The sequence below is a fragment of the Ahaetulla prasina genome, chromosome 7 (genome assembly GCF_028640845.1).
Source record: "Ahaetulla prasina isolate Xishuangbanna chromosome 7, ASM2864084v1, whole genome shotgun sequence".
Taxonomy (NCBI): domain Eukaryota; kingdom Metazoa; phylum Chordata; class Lepidosauria; order Squamata; family Colubridae; genus Ahaetulla; species Ahaetulla prasina.
Window position 1 is genome coordinate 11,127,644 of NC_080545.1, and position 25,608 is coordinate 11,153,251.

At 43.9% G+C, this 25,608-nt stretch overlaps 1 protein-coding gene across 1 annotated transcript in view; it reads right to left on the minus strand.

Moving 5' to 3' along the window:
- Window positions 1-273: 273 nt before the first annotated feature.
- The window catches only part of ANO2 (anoctamin 2), a 207,727-nt gene continuing 182,392 nt past the window's right edge, over window positions 274-25,608 (minus strand). The window contains exons 21-25 of the mRNA XM_058189662.1: window positions 21,640-21,792; window positions 20,506-20,558; window positions 17,104-17,285; window positions 4,215-4,320; window positions 274-1,711 (exon numbers count right to left, since the gene is read on the minus strand). Coding sequence (XP_058045645.1) covers window positions 1,430-1,711; window positions 4,215-4,320; window positions 17,104-17,285; window positions 20,506-20,558; window positions 21,640-21,792 — 776 coding nt within the window. The 3' untranslated portion in view covers window positions 274-1,429. The remainder of the gene's footprint in view (window positions 1,712-4,214; window positions 4,321-17,103; window positions 17,286-20,505; window positions 20,559-21,639; window positions 21,793-25,608) is intronic.

A 25,608-nucleotide genomic window follows, 5' to 3' on the forward strand; every position in this document is an offset into this window, starting at 1 on the left:
CTATTCTATTCCACTCCATTCCATTTCATTCTATTTTTCTATTCCATTCCATTCCTTTCCTTTCCTTTCCTTTCCATTCTATTCCATATTTTCTATTCCATTCTATTCCATCCCATTCCATATTTTCTATTCTATTCTATTCTATTCTATTCTATTCTATTCTATTCCATTCCATTCCATTCTATATTTTCTATTCCATTCCATTCCTTTCCATTCCATTCTATTCCATCCCATTCCATATTTTCTATTCTATTCTATTCTGTTCTGTTCTGTTCTGTTCTGTTCTGTTCCGTTCCGTTCCGTTCCGTTCCATTCCATTCCACTCCACTTCACTTCACTCCATTCCATTCTTTTCCCATTCCATTCCGTTCCATTCCATTCTGTTCCATGCCATGCCATCCTATTCCATATTTTCCATTCCATTCCATTCCATTCCATTCCATTCCATTCCATTCCATTCCATATTTTCTATTCTATTCTATTCTATTCTATTCTATTCTATTCTATTCTATTCTATTCTATTCTAGTCTAGTCTAGTCTAGTCTAGTGTAGTGTAGTGTAGTGTAGTGTAGTCTATTCATTTGTCTTCTATGCTCTCAAATGTTCTCACTGGACCCTTAAGGTGTTCTGATGGGGCCAGTTAGTGGTCATCTAATAGCAAAGGTCATTCCAAACCACTCACTGATGAATCTCGTATTTTCTCTCCCTCCCACACCACCATGACATTTTAGAAGGCTATGAAGCCACCAAAGTAACAAAACCCAACCCAAAAATCCTTCCACTCCTTTCGGCAACTGTGTCTCTTTTCATCCCGCTGAGCAACCAAGCTCAGGCTAGTGGGTAGGTGGAAAATGTTCCATGATCCGAGAGAGAGAGAGAAGGCAAGCCGGAGACACCCAAGTGAATTTTAAAACGACAACCCTGCCAACAGCAGACAAGCTTGGGGAGTTGGGCTCCACGTCTACGTCACAACTTTAGCGAAGCAATTTTCACGTTGAGGAACCTACAGCAATTTTAGAACCGCGGAAACGAGGGACCCACTTGCATCGGCGTTCCCACCCAAACAGGTAAGTCTTTACAGTTTGGGAGCAGCGGGGACTTAAACTGATTCAAAAGCGCAGGTTGTTTGTAACCTAGTGCGGGTGCAGCTGTTCTAGATCTCTTTCGGGTCTCACCCAGGTGAGATCGTGTGACAGGTAAGACGATGATGAGATTTCGTTCCTAAGGAATCGTGTTCGTTCTCTCGGGGCGTAGCTCTACTAAGTGCCTTTATAGCAAGCACAGTTGTCCCCCACTTCCACGGGTGAGCAGTGAGGATCATCCGCTAAAAGACCCCTGAACTCCCTTTCTGTTACTACAGCTCTCATCGTTCCTTGGAGGAACCCAATGAGTAGGCAAGCAGGCAGGCTCCGGGTGGTTCAGATACGAATCATACATCGCTGTGCCTTGAACTAAGAGATGTAAAACTCCCCCGGCGGCTTCGGTAGAACTGGGAGAAACTGGCCGCCCGACTCCTCTTCCTTTTCCTCTCACTCCAACTCCTTTGTTTGTCCTGGGTGATAAAGTTTTCTATCAGCTTCAGTTTCTCGTGCTCTTCCTTCAGAAAGAAATCCACCAGCAAGCTCTTCTCCTTCTTGATCTGCTCACTGATGTCCTTGGGGATGTCTGGGATGAGCCAGTCCACAAGCACGCTCAGGAACATCACAAGGTTCTGCCAAGGAAGAAGAAGGAGAAGGAGGAGGAGAAGGAGAAGAGGAGGAGGAGGAGGAGGAGCATTGGAGGAGGAGGAGGAGGAGGAGGAGGAAGAGGAAGAGGCAGGAGGAGGAGGAGAGGAGGAGGAGGAGGAGGAGCAGCAGCATTAGAGGAGGAGGAGGAGGAAAAGGAGAAGGAGGAGGAGGAGGAGAAGGAGAAGGAGAAGGAGAAGGAGAAGAGGAGGAGAAGAGGAGGAGGAGGAGGAGGAGGAGGAGGAGGAGGAGGAGGAGGAGGAGGAGGAGGAGGAGAGATGGATCACAATTAGGAGGAGACTACAGGGCACCAGTTGTGGAAACCAACAGACCACTCAAAATTTACTAACTGGATTGCATTGTGTAAGAGCTGTGGTGGCACAGTGGTTAGAATGCAGTACTGCAGGCTGCTTCTGCTGACTGCTGGCTGCCAGCAGTTTGGCCGTTCAAGTCTCACCGGCTCAAGGTTGACTCAGCCTTCCATCCTTCCCAGGTTGGTAAAACGATTGCTTATTTGTAGCCTATGACTATCATTAAGTGTTGTAAGTGTTGTACCTTGATGAAGGTACCTTTTCTTTTATGTACACTGAGAGCATATGCACCAAGACAAATTCCTTGGGTGTCCAATCACACTTGGCCAATAAAAAATTCTATTCTATTCTGTTCTATGAGGACCCAGATTGTTGGGGGCAATAGGCTGACTCTGTAAACCACTTAGAGAGGGCTGTAAAACACTGCAAAGTGGTATATAAGTCTAAGTGCTATAGCTATTTAAGTAACAGGCAACATTTGCAAACATAGCCATTTGTAAGAACTGGCAAACTGACAAATCCAAAGATGAGTATGGGGTGTACAGGATCTCCTGAAGCTATTTTTTCTAGCATTGTTCTTCTATCCCAGGACAGGGTTGCACATTACAGGACTTACAACAGTTCATTTAATGACCGTTCAAAGTTACAACCCCACTGAAAAAAAATGACTTGGGACCGTTTTTCTCACTTACAACCATTACAACATCCCCCTAGTCAGATGATCAAAATTCTTGTGCTCAGTAACTGTCTTCTCTGCTTGGAGATTAAAAAACAGCTTCTAAAGCACAGCTGATCTTTGGAGAGAGAAGCAATGAGAAAAGCAGGCACTTGCACCTCATTAGGGCTGGAAAAAAAAGCTTCTAAAGCAGGGGTCCCCAACCTTTCGGACCTCAGGGACCACTAAATTCATAATTTTAAATCTCGCGGACCACTAATATGATCTGCCTAATGACCGGCAGGGTGGGCGTGGCTAGGTGGTCATGTGACTGGGTGGGCGTGGGCAACTCAATGTCACTCACATTGAGGGGTGCCTTGCCGGCCTCTAATTGCTCCTCCCTTCCCAGCCACTCCCAGGCCTCCCCGACTGAGCTCCTTAGGCCCCCTAAAGGAAGCCATTGTTGGAGCTAAGCAGGCACCGTGAGATAGAGTTGGCAAAACAGCTGGCTCAGATTGGATCTGGCTGAGAAGGAGGCTCAGCAGAAGCACCTCATTGAAGACTAGGAGCATAGGCTTTCCAAGCAGAGGGAAGACCTTTGGGAGTGCAAGGGCAGGAGCCAGTGGCTGGAGGCTCGGCGGCAGTGGTGGGATTCAGCCAGTTCGCACCACTTCGGGAGAACCGGTTGTTAACTGTCTGAGCAGTTTGGCAAACTGGTTGTTGGAAGAAATCATTAGGGCAGAGAACCGGTTGTTAAATTACTTGAATCCCACCACTGCTCAGCGGGCTGAGATGGTCAGCCAGTTCCAGGCCATGATGCAGTCCTACTGGAACAAGGCCCTCCGGTTCTTTGCCACCAGCGGCACTTCCCTCCAGCCTTCGCCCAAAGCCCCACATCAGGAGTCCAAAGCAAACCCCAAGTCAGAATGTTTGCCCCCCTCTGACCCACACAAAAAGGGGGAGACTCTCTGCAGCAACACAAGCATCCATTGCACGTATCTGTCCCTGTTTGGCCGTTGTTTGAGGACCCCTGATTTAGTGCAATATAAAAAATGCAAATAATTTTTCTGCAGACCACCAAAGTTTTCTCGCAGACCACCAGTGGTCCATGGACCACCAGTTGGTGACCACTGTTCTAAAGTACATCTGAGAGTCAGAGGTAGATTGCTTCACTCCTAGTGCCTTGTTAGGGCTGAAAAAAAGCTTCTAAAGCACAGCTGAGAATCAGAGGGAGCAGGCAAAGCTCAGAAGATCACTTCACTTGCTAGCACCTCACTAGGGCTGAAAAAAAAGCTTCTAAAGCACATCTAAGAATCAGAGGGAGCAGGCAAAGCTCAGAAGATCGCTTCACTCGCTAGCGTCTCGTTAGTGCTGAAAAAAAGCTTTGACAAAGCTACATTCAGAGTATAAGACATACCCAAATTTTCAGCCCCTTTTTGGGGGAGGGGGAAGTGTATCTTATATTCCAAAAAATACGGTATGTTTTACTCCAGGGAAAAGTAATACGAAAGGGAAAATGTTTACCTGAAAGATAATGACGAATGCCAGACGGGCAGACAAAACAGACCAATACTGCTTAGAGAATTCATATGGGCTTTCCGCCCACGGTGGTTCTCTGTAATCCTTAAACCTGGAATATAAAACCGGCACATTAAACGATACTTTTAAGAGCAATACCCATTCTTCTTTACTTTAAAAAGTTTCAATTTTCACATTTGGTTATTATTCAGGGATGAATGTCTAGTTACATCATAAGAATTAAAACGTCCAAGAATATATGAGCAACTAGGATTGGAAAGAGCACTGTATTTTGAATAAAAGCCAAAGAAACATTTGCAAAAGAAAAATATGTTAGAATGGTATATTCTATACATCTATAAGATAAGGTATATTCTAAGGGCTTCCCATCTTCCCATCTTTGGGCCTCAATACTAGCTTTTCTTCATGAAGCTTGAGAACAGATGAAAATAAAAACTATGATTTACAATGTACAGTTAGTCCCAGTGGTGAGATTCTACTAGTTCTACCCGGTTCGCACGAACTGGTAGCAGTGGCGGGAGGCTCCACCCACCCACCCACCCGGACATCATCACAGACGCTCTACCGAACCGGTAGTGAAGGTAAGTGAATACCACTACTGGTTAGTCCTCATTTTACGACCATAATTGAGCCCAAAATTTAAGTTACTAAGTGAAAAGATTTTTAACTGATTTTTGCTCCCGTTTTATTGCTGTTCTTACCACATTTGTTAAGTGAATCACTGCAGTTGTCAAGTTAGTAACTCGGTTGTTAAGTGAATCTGGCTTCCTCATTGATTTCGCTGGTCAGAAGGTCGCCAAAGCGGATCACGTGACCCTGGGACACTGCAACCGTCCTAACTATGAATCCGTTGTCAAGCATCCAAATCTGAATCATCTGACCATGGAGATATCAAGCATCCAAGTAAAAAACACATGACCGTGTGGGTGCTGCAACGGCCATAGGTATGAAAAATGGACTTAAATGGTATTGTGTTGGTTTTTCTTATTCTCTTTCGTATGATATTCTGATTATTCTTGACCCTTCCTCATTGTGTATGTAAGATTGAAACTTAGCTACTTCGTTTCACCTGCTTGCCATATGGCTGTTGTATGTGTTTAAAATTCTGAGTAAAATTCTTATTATGTATAAGAAAAATGAAAATTTACCATACCTGATATGTATTTGCATAAATCTTTATTGACCAATAAAAACTTTTTATATAAAAAAAATGGACTTAAATCGCTTTTTTCAGTGCTGTTGTAACTTTGACCGGTCACTAAATGAACCATTGTAAGCCGAGGACTACCTGTATCAAAATGCTTTCTTGCTAGCCCTGGTTTTCTTAAAAGGAGGACTTTCTTGAAGGTTAAAGACTAGGGCAAATCATTAGCAATACATTTTGAAAAAAGTACATTTAGAACAGACGGAAACCCAGATCGGTTAGCCAGTGCAACAGCATTCTTCAAAACAAATTGGAGGCAGAGGTGGGATTCAACCAGTTCGGGCGAATTGGATGTTAATTTTATGTCTGATTCGGCCAACTGGTAGTTCTGACAACTGGCTCACCACGCTCCACCCCACCCTGCCTCTTCCAGGAGTCCCCACACAGCCTGTTTTGGATCCCAGGTAAGTGCAGGGGGCGCGTGGAGCCCGGGGAGGTGGAAAACGGGCCTCCCAGAGTCCCGTGGAGCACAAAAATGGGCCTATTCCCAGCCTCCAGAGAGCCCCCGGAACCTGGGGAGGTGGAAAACGGGCCCTCCACAGCCCGTATTTGTTCCCAGGGGGCTGCAGGGAGGCCTACTAGGCCCAAAACAGGGTGCGGGGGGTGGGGATGGCGCAGCCCCCTCCCTGTGGGCCGTTTTTGCTTCCAGGAGGTGCAGGAGGCCGAGTGCTGCCTGTCACACCCCATGGCCACGCCCACCATGGCCACGCCCACCCCAGCCGGTCATTAGGGCAGAGAATCAGTTGTTAATTTATTTGAATCCCATTTGAAGGTATTTTTGTTGTTGTTAGTTGCGAAGTCGTGTCCGACCCATCACTAACCCATGCCGAACATTCCTCCAGGTCTTCCTGTCTTCTACCATCCCTCGGAGTCCATTGAAGCTCACACCGACTGCTTCAGTGACTCCATCCAGACACCTCGTTCTCTGTCGTCCCCTTCTTCTTTTGCCCTCCATCGTTCCCAGCATTCGGCTCTTCTCCAGTGAGTCCTTCCTTCTCATTAGGTGTCCAAAGTATTTCAGTTTCATCTTCATCTTGGAGGTATTACAAAGTCCATATTGTGTGGCCCTCAAGACAGGGTGCTTATTTTCTTTAAGTGTACTACATCTTGCTGTCAAATACATTCCCAAATACTTAACCTAACCGCTTTACAGTAGGCTTGGACCTGCCCAGATAAAAACTCCATTATCCAGAGATATGTATGAGACGGTCTCTTATCTTATCTAGGTACTGGAACAGACTTGTAAGTGGATCACAAGCTTCCTAACAAACAGGAAGCAGCAGGTGAAGCTAAGCAAGATCACATCAAATACCCGTACAATTAGCACAGGGGCCCCCCAAGGCTGTGTGCTCTCCCCACTTCTCTTCTCTCTGTATACCAGTGACTGCATCTCCAACGATCCATCTGTTAAGCTACTGAAGTTCGCAGATGACACAACAGTGATTGGTCTCATTCGAGACAATGACGAATCCGCATATAGACAAGAGGTCGAACGACTAGCCTTGTGGTGCAACCAAAACAATCTGGAACTGAACACACTCAAAACCGTAGAAATGGTGGTAGACTTTAGGAGAAACCCTTCCATACTTCCACCTCTCACAATACTTGACAACACAGTATCAACAGTAGAAACCTTCAAATTTCTAGGTTCTATCATATCGCAAGATCTCAAATGGACAGCTAATATCAAAAACATCATTAAAAAAGGACAACAAAGAATGTTCTTTCTGCGCCAACTCAGTAAGCTCAAACAACGTATCTTTTCTTTTATGTACACTGAGAGCATATGCACCAAGACAAATTCCTTGTGTGTCCAATCACACTTGGCCAATAAATTCTATTCTATTCTATTGAGATAAGTTAAGGTCGGCAGCTGTAGCTCCCCTGCTTTCATGCCCTGTGACTGCTTATCCACAACCACTCCCACTGCTGTTCAACTTGGGGTGGGTGTGGATTTGGGGGGACGGGCCATGCAGTTGCATCTAATGCCACAAAACGGAAGAATCAGAGGTGAATCTTGGAAAAAGACACAACCATGATAACAGACGCCACTCAGTACTTAGAACCAAGGTCAAAAACAGCCGCAGAAAACGCACAATTGGGTCACCTTAATCTCAAGTCTGTGGCAGTAGATAAAAATGGAACGCTGTGATTTTCTTGGAGCTTCTTATCCAATAACCAGTGCTCACGGTAAAAAAAAAATATGACAATAAAGGTTATCTTATTATCTTAACTAGATATTTGCAAGCTATGGAGAAGTTGGAAAACACAGTCTTGGCTTTTGGCATAATCAGAAATTTTGGGAACTAATGGAGAGTTCCTCCATGGTTTAAAAAAGTACCCCGTTTTCTGAACTTCCAGACCTCCAACGTATTCAAGGAAATACGAAAAAAGATAGACATTAACAGATCATGCGCCACACAAAAAGACAATGTTTGCCCAGAGACACATCTGGATGGTATTGCACTTTTTTTTTTTAAAAAAGGTTGAACTTTCCTAACTGATGTGACTGCCACCAAAAACACAACTTTTTGGATTCTACTCCTGGTAAACACAACAGCGAACAGCTTGAAAGGAGTTTTCGTGTTCATTGCCTAAAGACAATAGTGGAAAGAGAATGTATATTGTTGTGGCTTTGCGGAACTTCAGGTATGCGGGTGTGAGCGCACACCGAGTGCCCCACACTTGAACACGCGGCGCAGACGTAACCCAGAGAAAGAGAACGAGTCTTTCACTGCACCAGCAAGGAAAATATTAACGTAAATCTGAACACGGCGGTGGTAAATGAAGACCGACGGCACCGAGAACGCTGTGCGATGCCATCTGCTTAACATAATAAAAAATTTACCTCACAAGATTTCGTGACAGCCTTAAAAAAAAAAAAAAGACAACACGGGCCATGAGATGGAGGGAGATCCAAATGTCTCCGATGGCAGTTCTACATAAAGAGAAGGAAAGTTTCCAGAATGGTTGGAGAACAAACAAACAAACAACAACGATAAAGACTAGGAAAGTTGAGCGTATGGCGACATTCCTAGATAACATCATAATGTTCCACTGGACCGTTCATCCCGGTGAATCAACACCAGAGGATAAATATGTTCCTTCCACTGGAACAGCAATTCATCAGGAGATCCCCCAGAGAGGCTGCAGATGTAAAAAAGAGAATTGGCTCTCTATCTGTTGGATTTGGCAGCCCTGGGATAGAAAGTCATGGTTTCGTTACGGCCATCTTTATCCACCGAAAGAGAAGGTCACGATCTATTGGGCCCCTGTTTTCCGAGATGTCGCTAAGGCACCTGGATGATAAAAAAACCCCGATACATCCAGATGTGGTATTCACTTACTTTCCCTACCGGTTGGCAAATGTGAGCACGGGCGCTCGAGCGCTCACTTTGCTTGCCTGCGGCACTTCCGCGCATGCGCACGGCCTAAAAAAACGTGCCTAAATAGGATGGCATAGAGATGGGGCAGGTGGCCGGGCCCACCCGGTGATTTCCGCTACGGGTTCGCCTGAACCGGTCCAAACCGGCTGAATACCACCTCTGGATACACCGGCCTGTTCCTTTAATACAGGGGTGTCAAACTCAAGGCCTCAGCCTGGATCCGGCCTGTGGGGCTGCCCTGGAAAGAACCGTTCTGTGATCATCAGAGGCTTTTTTTTTACTTTTAAAAGCATTTTTTTCTGTATCTGTATAAATAATTTTTATTTCCATTTTCCAACATCATATTTATGTGCAAACTATTATCCATCATTAATCATTAATTTTCATTTATTACTGATTCAGGCCTGCCCCATTGCCACTTCCTTTCTTCACAACCTCCCTCTCTACCCTCTACTACTTTCCCATCCTTCATCTCCTTCGCTTTACTACTTCCTCTCCTCCTTTTCCACTCCTCCCTTCTTACCCTATCTAACCTTCTTATTCCCCTCCTCCTTCTCTACTCTTTCCTACCTACTTTCTTCCCTCCTTCTACTTCTCTCTCCTTTTCTTTCTGAAATGGCAGTCGAGCATCCCCAATATCATTTTAAATTTTATTTTCATATCTTCAAAAATTACTGTACATTAATAATCAATCCATGTATCATTTCCCCCCCTTTCCCCCCCTCCTCCCCCTTCCCCCCCCCCAGACTTCCCAGAGCAAATACCGGGTATTATGACCAACAATCACAAGCTAAAGTATACAAAAGTGTACATAACCTCCCACCTTTAAAAATTTAAAACTTTAGATCCCCTTACAATAAAAATAAAGAGATAGGAAAGAATAATAAAAAGAAAAAAAAGAAAAGAAGCAATACCAACTTCACATATTACTTCTTCTTACAGAAAAAGCATTTTTTTCACGCAGCTCAGCTGGGGATGGAGGGGAGCAGGGATTTTTGCTATCTGTTCTCTAAACCAGGGGTCTCCAACCTTGGTCCCTTTAAGACTTGTGGACTCCAACTCCCAGAGTTCCTCAGCCAGCTTTGCTTTGCTGGCTGAGGGACTCTGGGAGTTGAAGTCCACAAGTCTTAAAGGGACCAAAGTTGGAGACCCCTGCTCTAAACCACCTGCCGCCATTGCTACCGGATCCGAACCGTAAACATTTTACCCCTGCAACAGCACTGAAAAAAATGACTTGGGGTTTTTCACATTTAGGACAATTTCACGCTTTTGACCAACATCCCCATGGTCACGTGACCAAAATTCTGACACTTGGCAACTGATTCACAGTTATGACGGCCAGATTCTCTTAACAACTGTGTTACTAACTTAACAACTGCAGTGATTTGCTTAACCAATGTGGTAAGAAAAGTGATAAAATGGGATGAAACTCACTTAACAGGTTTCTCACTTAGCGACATAAATGTTGGGCTCAATTGTGGTCGTAAATCAAGGACTACCTGTATATTGTAGATCACAGTTTTCATTTTCATCTGTTCTTAAACTCCATGAAGAAAAGCAAGTATTCAGGCCCAAAGACGGGAAACGTTGAGAATATATCTTATCTATACCCATTCTGACATTTTTGTTTTTGCAATGTTTCTTTGGCTTTTATTCAGAATACAGTGCTCTTTTCAATCCTAGCTGCTCACATATTATTGTGTGTTTTAATTCTCATGGTGTAATTAGACATTAATCCTTGAACAATGACCAGATTCGCTTAACGATGGTGTTATTAATTTAGCAACTGAGGGGATTAAACTTCACAGCTGTGGCAAGAAAGTTCACACAATGGGGCAATACTCACTTAACAACTGTCTCCCTTAGGGACAGAAATGTTGGGTTCAATTGTGGTCGTAAGTCGAGGACTACATACTTAAATACTACATACGACATATCGCTAACTGTCTATGGAAATTCTCAGTCATCCAGGTCATGGTTGTCTCAATGGTGCTTTTTCCAAGAGGCCACTTGTTGTGTCTTGCCCGCCCTCAGAGCAGCCGGGGCCTTCTTATCTGCTCCCGAACACGGAGGAATGTATGCCTCCCGGCCCCAGTCCTAGCTCCATGCCCAGACAAACTGCAGAAGAAGGAGCATCTCCTGGCCCCAGCCCTGGCTCCATGCCCAGGCAAACGGAGCAGCTAGACCCCTCCCCCTCCTCCACAGCATGGGAGCCTGAGGAGGGTTTATTACCAACAGCTGATTGGAGTGACCCTCGCATCAGAAGATTGGATAGGCGGAGGCAACAGAAGGAAGGGAGGGGCAGGCCTTAATGAGTGCTGAGTCATGGAGCCACACCCCATGGCCTATATAAAGGATCTGCTTTCTGGCAGTCTCTGAGTCAGGCAAAAGTCGAACTTATCTTGCTGAAGTCACTTTCTGGTCTCCTGCCTGCTCTGAGGACTTTGCTAGGACTTTGGGCAGAGCTGCAGAGGCGAGCCTGATTCGGATTTCCCTGACCCGGCCGTCAGCGGAGGAGTGGGACACGACACCACTGGATTTTCTGGTTTTTCTTTGAAGATGTCTCGCTCCTCATCCAAGAAGCTTCTTCAGCTCTGATTTTCCTTTGAAGACATTTCGCTTCTAATCCAAGAAGCTTAGAACTTGAAGAAGCTTCTTGGATGAGAAGCGAGACATCTTCAAAGAAAAACCAGAAAGTCCAGTTATCTCTTGAAAAAAAGCATCTTTGGTACATACTACATACTTAAATACTACATACTACATACAGGTTTAAAAATGTAATGTCAGACTGTGAGAAACATTCCTATCGGGGACTAAATGTTCAGTAGTGGCCAAAATTGTGGAAACCTTTTGGGAAAAGTGTATTTTTGAGGTTTGATGGCTAATAACACCACTTTTTTTTTTTGAAGTAGTACCATAAAATTATATATCAATGGAAAGGTAATTTAATCAAGAATGTAATGCAATAACTTTTAGGAAGGATTTGCTATCAGAATAGCAGTTACAGTATAAAGAAGAAAAGTGAACACGTAGAAAAAATGAGATATACAAAAATTATCACCATGTCAGTGAATACTTAGTTGGGTAACCTTTAGCATGAATTAGGGCCTTACAACATCTTCCTATGGAGTGAAGCAAGTCTTTTAGTTCTGCAGCTGTTCTAATGTGAAACCAAGATTGAATGATGGCTTCTATTAACTGGGTTTTATTGCTGGGTCGCTTCTGATTAACAAGTTTCTTTAGACGGCTTCCTAGATTTTCAATTGGGTGAAGGTCTGGGCTATTCCCAGGCCATTCCAACAGTGGAATAAGATTATCTTGAAACTCCCCCCAAAAAAGTGGTGTTATTAGCCATCAAACCTCAAAAATACACTTTTCCCAAAAGGTTTCCACAATTTTGGCCACTACTGTTGAATTTTGTGAAATGTGGCGAGCTGCTACATCATGTATCATGGGAACAGTGGGAAACACCTATTTTCCATCCTGCACACCGATCCATGGGCTTCGGAGGGACAGCTCTGAAGTGAAGTCTATTTTGAGCTAAATTTACTTTAAGTTTTGCCTTGGGGGTAAAAATAAAAAAAACATAATGGCTAATCACATGCCGCAGATAAGTACCCGGCTGCAATGTTTATTTAGAACCGAATACCAGAGCATTGAGAAGGGAGGGTGCAAAACCCGACCTATTTCAAGAATGTCGGGAGAGTTTGAACTTTGTGATTGAGTTGGTTTAATCTCCAGGCTGAGGAGAACGCCGGTTGTCGGAGTAGGCCTGCTTTGGTGAGATCACACCAATTTAAGAACAAAAGGAGGGTCACCATTTTCCCAGCCTGTTTTCAAAGATGGTCGTGTTTTGCTCAGCAGGGAAGACCGAGATATTTCTGGGGAAAATATCCATCTGGTTCAGTTCCAAGTTGGAAGAAAGACACTGGAAAACATGGAGCCTGATTGGAAAGATGGTTTAACGATGAAGCAGAACCACATGGGTGGTTCTGGGCAGCTGACCACATGGAGTTGAGACTGGGGGATATTTCTTCTTGGTATAAGAGAGGTAGTTTGTCTCATTTAGCCAAGACACCACGAAACCTCCTCCCATTACGCTGATGGAATCCATGTTGCCTGTTTCTGTTACAAGCAGCCACCACTAACAAACCGGGATCCACAACCCCTCTGACTCTGGAGCAAGTTCTCACTGGGTTTCTCTTCTCTCTGGTCTCTCTAGTCACTCTGGACTTCTCTCTGGTCTGGGCCCATAACCCGTCAGAGTGCGCACAGCTTTACTATGTGAGACAACCCAGGAGCAATAACAGCAAATAGATGTTTGTAAGAAATAGAAATATAAAAGAATATATACTATACATATATGTACTAATGCAGAAGTCAGACAATCAGCAAATTACAGCCAGGAAGAACACATGGAGAGAGAGAGAGAGATGCCCTAACAGGGCCGCTTCTTATTATACAGGCTCTTAAAGGGATAACAGCCAAAAACCTTGCTGACTCATTCCCATCATTATATCAGTACATCATTGCATCATCGTAGCAGCTGGTCAACTCTTAAATCACTGCCCTGATAGCTTTGCACTTGAACTTCCTGTTCCTGTGTAAGAACATGTATTCTATTGGCTATTGTCAGACTCCCATGGGGCCATGTACAAATCCTAGGAGTTTGTCTGAGCTTAAGTTTGGCTGATGCAATGAAGGGGCTTGTTGGGCAATTCCTATTGTGCCTGAGGACTAATCCTACCTTTGTTCAGACCTTGCTGCAGAAATATTTGCCTATGAATAGAGCTACCTAGATCTCAATAAGCTCTTTCATCTCTTAAGTGCTGACATCTGCTGAGGGCCATCAAGAAAGGTGGGGTCTGCTTTCTGTCTCCAAGAGCATGTTTCTCAGTTTCTCATCCAGGAAAATGTAATATTCTGCCTTTTTAATATTTCTCAAAATATTTCATTCTTCTAGCAGAGGGGTGGGTGCTAACTTTCTACAATATATTTGAAGGAGACCAGAGCATCTTTTTTTTCCTCTGGGGGGTCCCCACCCAGAGGCTCAGGATGGAGCTGGGTGCGAACCATGGGCAAGGCCAAAACAGGTGACAACACCTGTTATAAACACGCAACATGCAATGATTTTCATTCATTGCACACAGAGTGACGTAGATGTTTATCTCAAACGAATGTTGGAAATGTAAAGAAGGAACTTTTGACTATTTATGTCAAAAGAAATATCGGAACAGGATTCACATCTTAACACAGAAAATTCTTAAAAATGAATATAAAGATAAAGCCAGAAACGTTTTGTTTAGCTTTAACGGATAAAGAACTTTAAAAAAAAAAAGAACTTTGATAATTTACAGGTAATCCTCAACTTATGACCACAACTGAGCCCAACATTTATGTTCTTAAGTGAGAAATTTGTTCCGTGATTTTTGGCCCATTTTATGACGTTTCTTGCCACATTTGTTAAGCGAATCACCGAAGTTGTTAAATTAATATTGTGGTTGTTAAGTGAATCTGGCTTCCCCATTGTCCTGGTTTGTCAGAAGGTCGCAAAAGGGGATCACATGACCCCTGGGGACACTGCAACCGTCATAAATTTGAGTCAGTTGTCAAACATCCAAATATAAATCACTGGGGATGCGCCAGTCATAAGTGTGAAAAATGGTCCTAAGTCGCTTTTTTTCCAATACCATTGTAACTTCAAATGGTCACTAAATGAACTGTTGTAAGTCGATGACTACCTGTATATGCTGACAGAGGCAAGAATATGCATATACACACATACACACACACATATATACACACACACAAACATATATATATATATATATATATATATATGTACACTAGCTGGATGCCCGTGCTTCGCTACGAAACTATGTACTCGGACTTGATAAATTGACACAGACTGAAACTTAATGTAGAATGTGTAACTCCATAGCATGAGTGTGTTAATATAATGCAACTGGCAGTTGGAACAGAGATGGAGGGGGAGTAGAATGTCTCAGCCCGCAGCACCAGAGGTGGGTTTCAGCAGGTTCTGACCAGTCCTGGAGAACTGGTAGCGGAAATTTTGAGTAGTTCGGAGAACCGGTAGTAAAAATTCTGACTGGCCCCACCCCCATCTATTCTCTGCCTCCCAAGCCCCAGCTGATCAGGAGGAAATGGGGATTTTGCAGACACCTTTCCCTGGATTGAGGAGGAAATGGGGACTTTGCAGTATCCTTCCCCTGGACTACGGTGGGAATGGAGATTTTATAGTATCTTTCTCCTGCCACGCCCACCAAGCCATGCCCACCAAGCCATGCCACGCCTATCAAGCCACACCCACAGAACTGGTAGTAAAAAAATTTGAAACCCACCACTGCACAGCACCCATCGGTATTCATTTGGCTAGCATCCTGTCAGTGTGTGAGAGAGTTGAGGGGTGTTTGGAAACTCAAACAGTATTTGCTGTGTGAGCAAGAAGGAGACAGGAAGAAGGCTGGGCGTGGCTTAGCTCAACTCTTCTGTATTAAAGCTGCTTCCTGCTGTGAAAGTAAAACTGAAAGTGAAACTCCTCTCCTCTGCTTGTGTTTTGCATTTGGAACAGATTTCTTTTCAGGTGGGGAGGGGGAGTAGAACTCCTTAGCATCAGTATGTGTTAATAATAATAATATAGAAAATACTAATGCTCTGATGGTCATTTCAAAAAATCCTTTCTTAGTGAGCACCTAGAAGCCAAGAGGAACATACGTGGCAAATTTCAAGTTTGTAGGCTTTACGGTTCTGGAGATTTCATGATTATGGCATGAGTGATTTTCGCAGGCTGGAAACAATTCTTGTTGAGATAGGAACTGCTCCAAAATCAGTCCTTTTGGCTGCTAGGTAGGCCAGGGCTTGAGGGAGTCACATGGCATTTGAAGGTGGAAACGGGGGAACTTCCTTTTAACTTTAAAACGTACCCTTCTTTTCAATTTATTACAACTCCATTGTGTATTCTTTAGGCTGTTTTCCAACTAGTCTCTTTCCCCCCCCCTCATATATTCTGAATTAAATTGCATTGTTTGGTTTAAAGTAAAGAATGAGGGGTTTTTTTTCCCCCTCCTTTGGGCGAAAAGCTATTTGTCCTAACATGTTCTGGTTCTTTAAAAAAATCAAACAATTCCACCTCAGCTACTGTGCATGGAATGGCCAGGTGTTCACGGTATCATGTCTGCACACGGGAGCATGGCTGCCTCCAGACACACAAAGACACACGTGGCTTTGAGACACTGGAGGATGGGGCAGGATATGTGCAAGGTGGACATTTTAATCAGGTATCCGTAACATCTGTTTAAAAGGCAGTTCCAAGTTGTAAGCCACAGAAGAAAAAATATAGCCCCAGAGTCAGAGGTGAGATTCACATAATTTACCTACCAGTTCGCTCAGCACCAAAAGTATGAGTATGTACATGCACTCCTACCTCCTACCTCTTACCCCGCATGTGCACGGCCTTCCACACATGTGCTTTTTATGCATGCGTAGCTTGCATGCATGCGCATGGCTTGAAAACAACGATAAATGGGATGGCTTAGTGCCAGGGCAGGTGGGTGGGGGCGGAGCCACCTGCAGATCACTATTACTGGTTCGACCGAATCGGTCTGAACCGGCTGAATACCACCTCTGCCCAGAGTCCGCTAAAAACGTGGGGCTCTCAAAATTGTTTTTAATCAAAGACCACCTTCTATAATTTTACTATGTAGCTCTTCTTTTTCCAGTCTGGTGAAGGCTGCTTTGGAGTACAGATCATCCTCAATTTGCAACAGTTCGTTTCGTAGTTACAACGGCACTGAAGAAAAGTGACTTGTTTATGCTTACAGCGTTGCAACATCCCCATGAGTCCCCATGATCAAACTTTGGACGATTCATATTTATGACGGTTGCAGTGTCCCAGGATCACACCATCGACTTTTGCGACCTTCTGACAAGCAAAGTCAATAGGGAAGCCAGATTCGCTTAAGGACCGTGTTGCTAATTTAACAACTGCAGTGATTCACTTAACAACTGTGGCAAGAAAGGTCGTAAAATGGGACTAAACTCAATAAATTTCTTGCTTAGTGATGGAAATGTTGCGCTCAGTTGTGATTGTAAGTTGAGGACTTACCTGTATCAAAACAAGATCACAAAAGCTTTGGTCTCTAAATGTGCCTTCTTTGATTAGCAGTACAAGGACTTCCTTGTCTGAAGGTCTGAACATCTGCAGCTGGATTGATCTCATCAGAGGTTTGACAGTCACAACAAAAACGATAGGCAGCTGCTTTACCTGCAGAATGAAACCTCCTCTTCAAATGGTGAGTTTTCTGGCTGGGTTCCAGCCTTAAAGTCACTGACGTTGAAGTATGACAGGGTGTGATTGATGAAGCCGTGCATGGTCCCGTTGTGACTATACACATATTGGTAGACAAGGCGTGGAATAAAATCCGAAGTGACTGAAATGACAAAGGCCTGGAAGGAAACAAAGTCGTTTTCCACATGAATCTGCAAGGGGTACTGTTAGAAATTCTGTTTCTATAAAGCACCACACAGATCAAAAATCACAGTCACCATGTGCTTTACTGCTCAACTATATAACTGTAACAAGAAACAGGAAACTCTACTTAGAACAAAAGAGCATTCAGTATATATACCATAGATCCAAACTTGTAAACACTGCCATCTACTGGTTGAATACTACTGTAGTTGTTGCATAAAAATACATCCCAACAATGAATTCTGACAAGTACAAGATACAGAGACACCCCCTTTGAATAACAGGATAATATAGTTGGAAGGGACCTTGGAGGTCTTCTAGTCCAACCCACTGCTCTAGCAAGAGACCCTATACCATTTTGGACAAATGGCTGTCCAAGCTCTTCTTAAAAGCCTCCAGTGATTGAGCGCCCACAACTTCCGAAGGCAAGCGGTTCCACTGACCAATTGTTCTCACTGTCAGGAAATTTCTCCTTAGTTTTAGTTTACCAGAACATTGACAGGAAAAAAAAAAAAATTCTAGACACATTCAAGGCGAGAATGCCCTAAATAGCTATAAAGTGGTATCCATCAGAAATGCCCCAGCCATCTGAATTTGGAGCACAGCCAAAGATTTTGGTTGTTACAGGAGTTTAGTTGGATCGTAGGCCTTGGCGTATTCTGCTCTTTTCGCGTGTAAGGTTGAGAGTATCTTGGCGATGTTTCGACGAGGTCTCACTCGTCATCTTCAGGCTGGTGCTTATGGCTTCGTGCTTGTGCGAGTAAGCACGAAGCCGTAAGCACCAGCCTGAAGATGACGAATGAGACCTCGTCGAAACATCGCCAAGGTACTCTCAACCTTATATGGGAAAAGATCCGAATACTGGTTGTTAAATTATGTGAAGAAATTATGTCACACACACACACACACACACACACACACACACACACACACACACACACACAATTAATCTCAAAAAAACAGGATCAGCTGAGGAAGTTGCTTTTGACTACTTAATAATCATTGGCTAATTAAGAACAATCCAGTATTTCTTATCAAAATGTTACACTTTGGAAGTATCCAGCTCACTTTGAGAGGCGCAGAGAGGGGGATTCTACAAAACGAAGCAATGGAATGTAAACAATATTTGATTTAGTTCATACGACAGGAATGTCACTTTTGAAAGATAATTCAATGTATAAGGAAGGGGGGAAAAAGGTACAGAATCGGTAGAAGACAGAAAGCCTTTTGTGCCTCAAAAGTCCTTAGGCATTAGAAGATAGTCTAGTAAAACTAAGCAGAATGTTTCTCTTTTCAACAGACGGTTGAGAAGTTAAAAGGGGAAGAGACGCTTAATCGGTTTGCTGCAGAATTACTGTTTCGGGGATTTGATGTGCGAAACAACTGTTTTCATATTCAAATTACTTTTAAACAAATTCCTAGAAAATATACTGTGATCAAGGGATCCAAGTGATCAAGGGATCCAAGATTGTCTTGTAACGGAAATAAGAGAATAACAGAGTTGGAAGGGACCTCGGAGGTCTTTTAATCCAACTCCTAGCTCAAGCAGGAGACGACAGTCTGTATCCTTCTGGACAAATGGATGACCAACCTCTTCTTAAAACCTTCCAGTTTTTACATGCATTGTCCATACTGGGTTTTGATTGCAAGATCCCAGCAGTTTTTTTTAACACCCTCGTGCTGGCCTTGGACTAGAAGACCTCCAAGGTCCATTCCAGTTCTTTTTCTGTTCCATTCCGTTCCATTCCATTCCAATATTATTCTATTCTATTCTGTTCTGTTCTGTTCTGTTCTGTTCTGTTCTGTTCTGTTCTGTTCTGTTCTGTTCGTTCCATTCCGTTCCATTCCATTCCATTCCAATATTAATCTATTCTGTTCTGTTCTGTTCTGTTTCGTTCCGTTCCATCCCATATTTTCTATTCTATTCTATTCTATTCTATTCTATTCTATTCTATTCTATTCTATTCTATTCCATTCCATTCCATTCCTTTCCATTCCTTTCCTTTCCTTTCCTTTCCATTCCATTCCATTCCATTTCATTCCACCCCATATTTTCTTTTCTATTCTATTCTATTCTATTCTATTCTATTCTATTCTATTCTATTCTATTCTATTCTATTCTATTCCATTCCATTCCATTCCTTTCCATTCCTTTCCTTTCCTTTCCTTTCCTTTCCTTTCCATTCCATTCCATTTCATTCCACCCCATATTTTCTTTTCTATTCTATTCTATTCTATTCTATTCTATTCTATTCTATTCTATTCTATTCTATTCTATTCTATTCTATTCTATTTTCTATTCTATTCTACTCTATTCTACTACTCTACTCTACTCTACTCTATTCTATTCTATTCTATTCTATTCTACTCTACTCTACTCTACTCTACTCTACTCTATTCTATTCTATTCTATTCTATTCTACTCTACTACTCTACTCTATTCTATTCCTTTCCATTCCATTCCATTCCATTTCATTCCACCCCATATTTTCTATTCTATTCTATTCTATTCTATTCTATTCTATTCTATTCTATTCTATTCTATTCTATTCTATTCTATTCTACTCTACTCTACTCTACTCTACTCTACTCTACTACTCTACTCTACTCTACTCTATTCCTTTCCTTTCCATTCTATTCCATTCCTTTTCATTCCACCCCATATTTTCTATTCTATTCTATTCTATTCTATTCTATTCTATTCTATTCTATTCTATTCTATTCTATTCTATTCTATTCTATTCCTACTCCTACTCCTACTCCTACTCCTATTCCATTCCATTTTCCAACCCTCACTCCCCTTGTGATGCCTCTGACTGTGAAGCGAATATACATTAGAACTCCATCAGTTTCCATGCTGGCAGATCACCAATATGCTGTCCATCGGCCTATCCAAAAAAAAAAAAAAAAAAAGATGGACGACTGTATTTATGAATAAAATCCCCCATTGTATATTTCACGGGTTAGAGGGGAGAGGAGAATGGAGATTGAGATTTCCTATGAATTTGGCTCCATCTTCGCAGGTTAGATTTATGTGGAAAAGCTTTTTAAAAATTATGTGCTGAATTTTCAACAAAGACTTGAATACTGGCACGCTTTCATTTTAGAAGAAAAATGAACAAAGAAGAAAGTTACGTTTGACTGACTCCGTCCAATTTCTTATGTCACACCAGTAAGCTTGGAGCCACTACTTACATTAATTATGACTGAAAACTTTCCGATGCCACTCAAAATATTGAACCAGATTCCTGCAAGAAAGCATACAACTTTATTAAGAACTCTTGGTTGGGTTCTCGTTAAGCAAATTCTGAATACAGGTCAGGGGTGGGATTCAGCCAGTTTGGGTTGAACCGGATGTTAATTTTAATCTGGTTCGCTGAACTGATTGTTCCAAGGACTGGCTGACCCCACCCAGCCCCTCCCAGGAATCTCCAAGTGGCCCATTTTGGATGCCAGGTAACTAACTGTAGGGCACACACAGAGGCTCTGGGAGGGTGAAAAACCGGCCTACCGGAAGTCCAAAAACGAGCCTGTTTCCAGCTTCTGGAGGGCCTCCAGTGCCCAGGGGAGACCATTTTTGCCTTCCTAGAGGCTTGAGAAAAGCCTCTGGAGCCTGGGGAGGGCGAAAAACGGGCATACTGGAAGTACATAAGTCTGGAAACAGGCCAATTTCCAGTCTCTGGAGGGCCTCTGGTGCCCAGAGAAGGCCAATTTCTCCCTCCTGAAGGCTCGAGGAAAGCCTCCAGAGCCTGAGGAGGGCAAAAATGCCCCCCACCATGGTGCAAGAGGCCGAGTAGGCCACACCCCCGTGGCCATGCCCATCCATCAATTGGGCAGCGAACTTATTAGCCATAACTAAACCTACAATTATGGTCATAAGTGGAGACAGTCATTAAATAGATCCTCACGTGACAGTGCCTAATTTTATGACCTTCTTTGTGGCGGTTGTTAAGAGAACATTGCAGCCATTAAATGAATCCCTTGATCGTTAACTGAACTGATTGTTTGTTACAGCTTGTCTTTTGCTAGAAATTGCAAGTAAACCCCCTTTTGTGTCGAAAAAGTTGTAAACCATGGTCACATGACCACGTCACACTGCAAATGGATGTCAATGAGGACTAATTGCCTAGCACCCAAAATGCAGTCACATGACCACAGTGTGGTGGCTGCCGGAACATCAAACCTTCATCTTAAATACCTTTTTCGAGGTCCGATGTAACTTAAAATGGTTGTTAAGTAGCCCATCGTAAATTGAGGACTGCCTATGCCATATTTCCCTTAACATGGTTTTCTTAATATTTATTTTTTTAAAAAAAGCAACCCTCATACCTATATCCTTTGCTCTCACAGTATCGGGCCTTCTTAGTTCAGCCACAAACTTTTTGGCATCAAGTCGAACTTCAATGACGTTATTCAACAAGGCAAACACCGGAGCCAGAGGAAAGGAGGCCACAAAGAGAGTCACGAAGCCGAATTGAATGACTAGAAGACAAAAAAGGAGGAGGAGAGGGATATGAGGGCAGGGATAAATGGCCACAGTAGATATAAACATTTCAGGTGGCAGGTATCTCTCCTTCTAGAAAAGGTTTTGTCAGGGTTCCAAGGAACACCCCCAACGAAGTAAAGCTCTGAGGCCTGAGGTTCCTCAAAGTTCCAATTTATTAGAGATGTCATGTTGGCACAGCTGGGAAAACCCGAAACTGAAAGCTTCCAGGTTTTCCACACCCAGTTGACAGTTCACAGCCCTGCCCTACACCCACAAGTTCATCACATTGTCCAATCAACTCTTCCCACTCAACTGGATACAATCTTCAGGCAGTCTCCATCAGCCACAGGCAAAAGTCCTTGAATATGGAATGTTGTTATGACTAACTTTTTACTGCTCCAACAACAACCCCCTCCCAACTTCCCCAGCTAAAATATGTGGCAGTTAAGAAGCAAAAAGAAAATTGCCTTCCAAAACTGACAGGTGTATTCCCCAACTCGGACCTGCATTCTGGCCCCAGGAAACAGATGAAACAAAGAAGGAGCGTCCAACCTTGGCAACTTTAAGATCTGTGGACTTTGACTCCCAGATTTCATCAGATGTTGAGCCAAGAGGTCACTCTAGATGCCAATGTCCACTTTGAGCAAAGAAGGCCACAAATGTTCCAAGGTATTTCCTCTATTTCAATGGATAGGTGAAGGCCAGTGGTGGGATTCAAATAATTTAACAACTGGTTCTCTGCCCTAATGACTTGCTGGGTGGGTGTGGCCATGGTGGGCGTGGCCAGTGGCTGTGAAAGGCAGCACTCAGCCTCCTGAACCCCCCTGGGAGTGCTGCACCGCCCCCCGTGCCCCGTTTGGGCCTAGTAGGCCTCCCAGCAGCCTCCTGGGAGCAAAAAGGGGGTGCGTGGTGACTTCTGGAATGGGTGGAGCAGGGCAGGGAGGGGAGGGGCCAGCCAGCAATTTAACAACTGGTTCGGCCAAAGTGGTGCGAACTGGTTGAATCCAGAGGTGGGTTTCAGTAGGTTCTGACCAGTTCTGGAGAACCGGTAGCAGAAATTTTGAGTAGTTTGGGGAACCAGTAGTAAAAATTCTGACTGGCTCCACCCCCATCTATTCTCTGCCTCCTGAGTCCCAGCTGATCTGGAGGGAATGGGGATTTTGCAGTAACCTTCCCCTGGAGTGGGGTGGGAATGGAGATTTTACAGTATCCTTCCCCTGGAGTGGGGTGGGAATGGAGATTTTACAGTATCCTTCCCCTGCCACACCCACCAAGCCACGCCCACCAAGCCATGCCAGGCCCACCAAGCCACACCCACAGAACCAGTAGTAAAAAAATTTGAAACCCATCACTGGTTGAATCCCACTGTTGGTTAAGACTGCAGAATATACCTTATTCTGAATATAAATATAAATAAGAAAATATAAAGATACCTTCTCCTATTGGTAACTTATGATTTGTCTCTTGCAGTTTGTATCTTATGATTTATGATTGTATCTTATCATTTATGATGTATGACTTGCCACTTACTAGTTGTTTATGTTGTATGTACGCTGAGGACCTATGCATTGGAGACAAATTCCTTGTGTGTCCAATCATACTAGGCCAATAAATAATAACCCTATTCCTATAGTATTCTTATTCCTATTTTGTCAATTTCGGTCCATTTTTCCATGTCAGAGGTTTTTTTTTATAACGTGATAAACCCCCATAATAATAAAATCATTTTAGCAGCAAAGATAATGAAGATTAAAATCATTACTCGGCCTTCCATCCTTCCAACCAAGGTTGGCAAAATGAGGACCCAGATTGTTAGAGTAATATGTTGACTCAGAGCAGAGGTATAAAACTCGATTTCATTGAGGGCCGCATCAGGGTTGTGCTTGACCTCGAGAGGCCAGGGTGGGCGTGACCACGATGGGCGTGGCCAGCTCGACGTCACTCGTGTTGGGGGCGCCTGAGGGCTCCAGAGCTCTGTTTTCGGCTGTGGCAACTTCCTGCAATCCTCTGCCAACAAATTTGGAGGGTTTCCTGCGGTTGTCGTGTCCCACTTCTTCTCTGACGGCCGGGTCGGGGAAGTCTGTATCAAGCGTGGCCACAAAGCCTCTGCAGCTTTGCCAAAGTTCTGTCAGAGTTCTCAGGGCAGGCAGGAGTCTAAGATGTGACTTCAGCAATCCAAATTAGACTTTGCCTGACTCAAAGAATGCCAGAAAGCAGATCCTTTATATAGGCTATGGGGTGTGGCTCCATGACTCAGCACTTATCCAGGCCTGCCCCTCCCTTCCTTTTGCTGATGTCACCTCTCCATTCTCCGGAAGCGTGGATCCATCCACCCTCCAGCTGCCGGCAATTCCAGTTCGTGACTGGCTTCAGGTTCCTCATGTTCACATGCTTTGAGGGAGGGGTTTATTTGCTCGGTTTGTCCGGGCATGGTGCCAGGACCGCGGGCCGGAGGCATGCCAGGCCTTTCGTCTTGCTCGGTCTGTCCGGGCATGGTGCCAGGACTGGGGGCTGGAGGCATGCCAGGCCGTTCGTCTGCACTATCAGTCCCTGGCTGAGATAACAGGAGATGAGAGGGGCCCGGCTGCGGAGAGGGGGGCAGGCGAGGCACAACAGCGGTCCTCCTGAGCTCCATTTTTGCTGGCAGAGGCACTGTGGGCTGATACTTTCCTGTTTCCAGGGTGACCCTGCGGGCCATCTCTAAGCAACCCGTGGGCGGGATCCAGCCCGCGGGCCTTGAGTTCAACACCCCTTACTTAAGAGAATGCTGTAAAGCATTATGGAGCAGTACATAAGTCTAAATGCTATTGCTATTACCTTATTTATTACTATTATTATTATAAAACAATAAAATACAGGTTAAATTTAAGGCGCTTTGGGCTTGGTGATTGATAATACACAGTTGCTCCTTGCTTAACCAGCTGTGGAGGAATCTGAAATGTTCTTGCGTCATTTTCCTCCTGTGCTAGAAACCAGATCGGATGTGACAATTCAACACGATGTTTATCAGCCCCAAGGTTTCATCACAATGCTGTTTTATTAGTTCTCATGTCTAGAGAAAACTCTCTACTGTATTTGGCAGCCCAGAAACCTTTAAAATTCTAGCACCGGCAACGATTTCCCGTGTAGTTTTTTATTTTATTTTTTTGGGTGGCAATTAATGTATACAACATGTCTCCACGCGCTGCCCCGAAAGAAAACATTCAAATCCTAGAATGTCATGAAGATTACAGAGGAATGCGGTTCTTCTCTCTTGAAGGACGTTTGTTGGCGTCTGGGGGCGAGCAAGTTTTGATGATTTCTCCTGCTTTGGGGAAAACATTTCCATAGCTCCGGAATTAATCCGGTTGGATTTAGAGGTACTGAATTTAATTTTGCCACTGCCTGATGTTTATCAGTAAGGACAATCTTACTGTCTCAAAGAGAAGAAGGATTACCCAATTTGCAGATGATACTAAGCTGGCAGGAATAGTTAACACCCTACAGCAGAAATGGCTAACCTTTTTGACATCATGTGCCAAAAGCGGGGGGACTGTGTGGGATCGTGCGTTTGCGTGCCCACACCCATAATTCTATGCGCCCCCCCGACATGCACACGTGATTCTCCCCCCCCCCCGCGACCCCGACTTTTGGCACGTGATAGCACGGTAGGCCCGTTTTTCAGAGCCTCTGCGTCCATTTTTGGCCTCCCGAACCCCCCATGCGTCTTGTTTTTGCCCTCCCCAGCCCCCAGGACCACTCTGCAGGCCTCTCAAACCATCTGCACATCCCATTTTTGCGAAAAACGGATCTGTTTTTTGGTGGAAATGGGA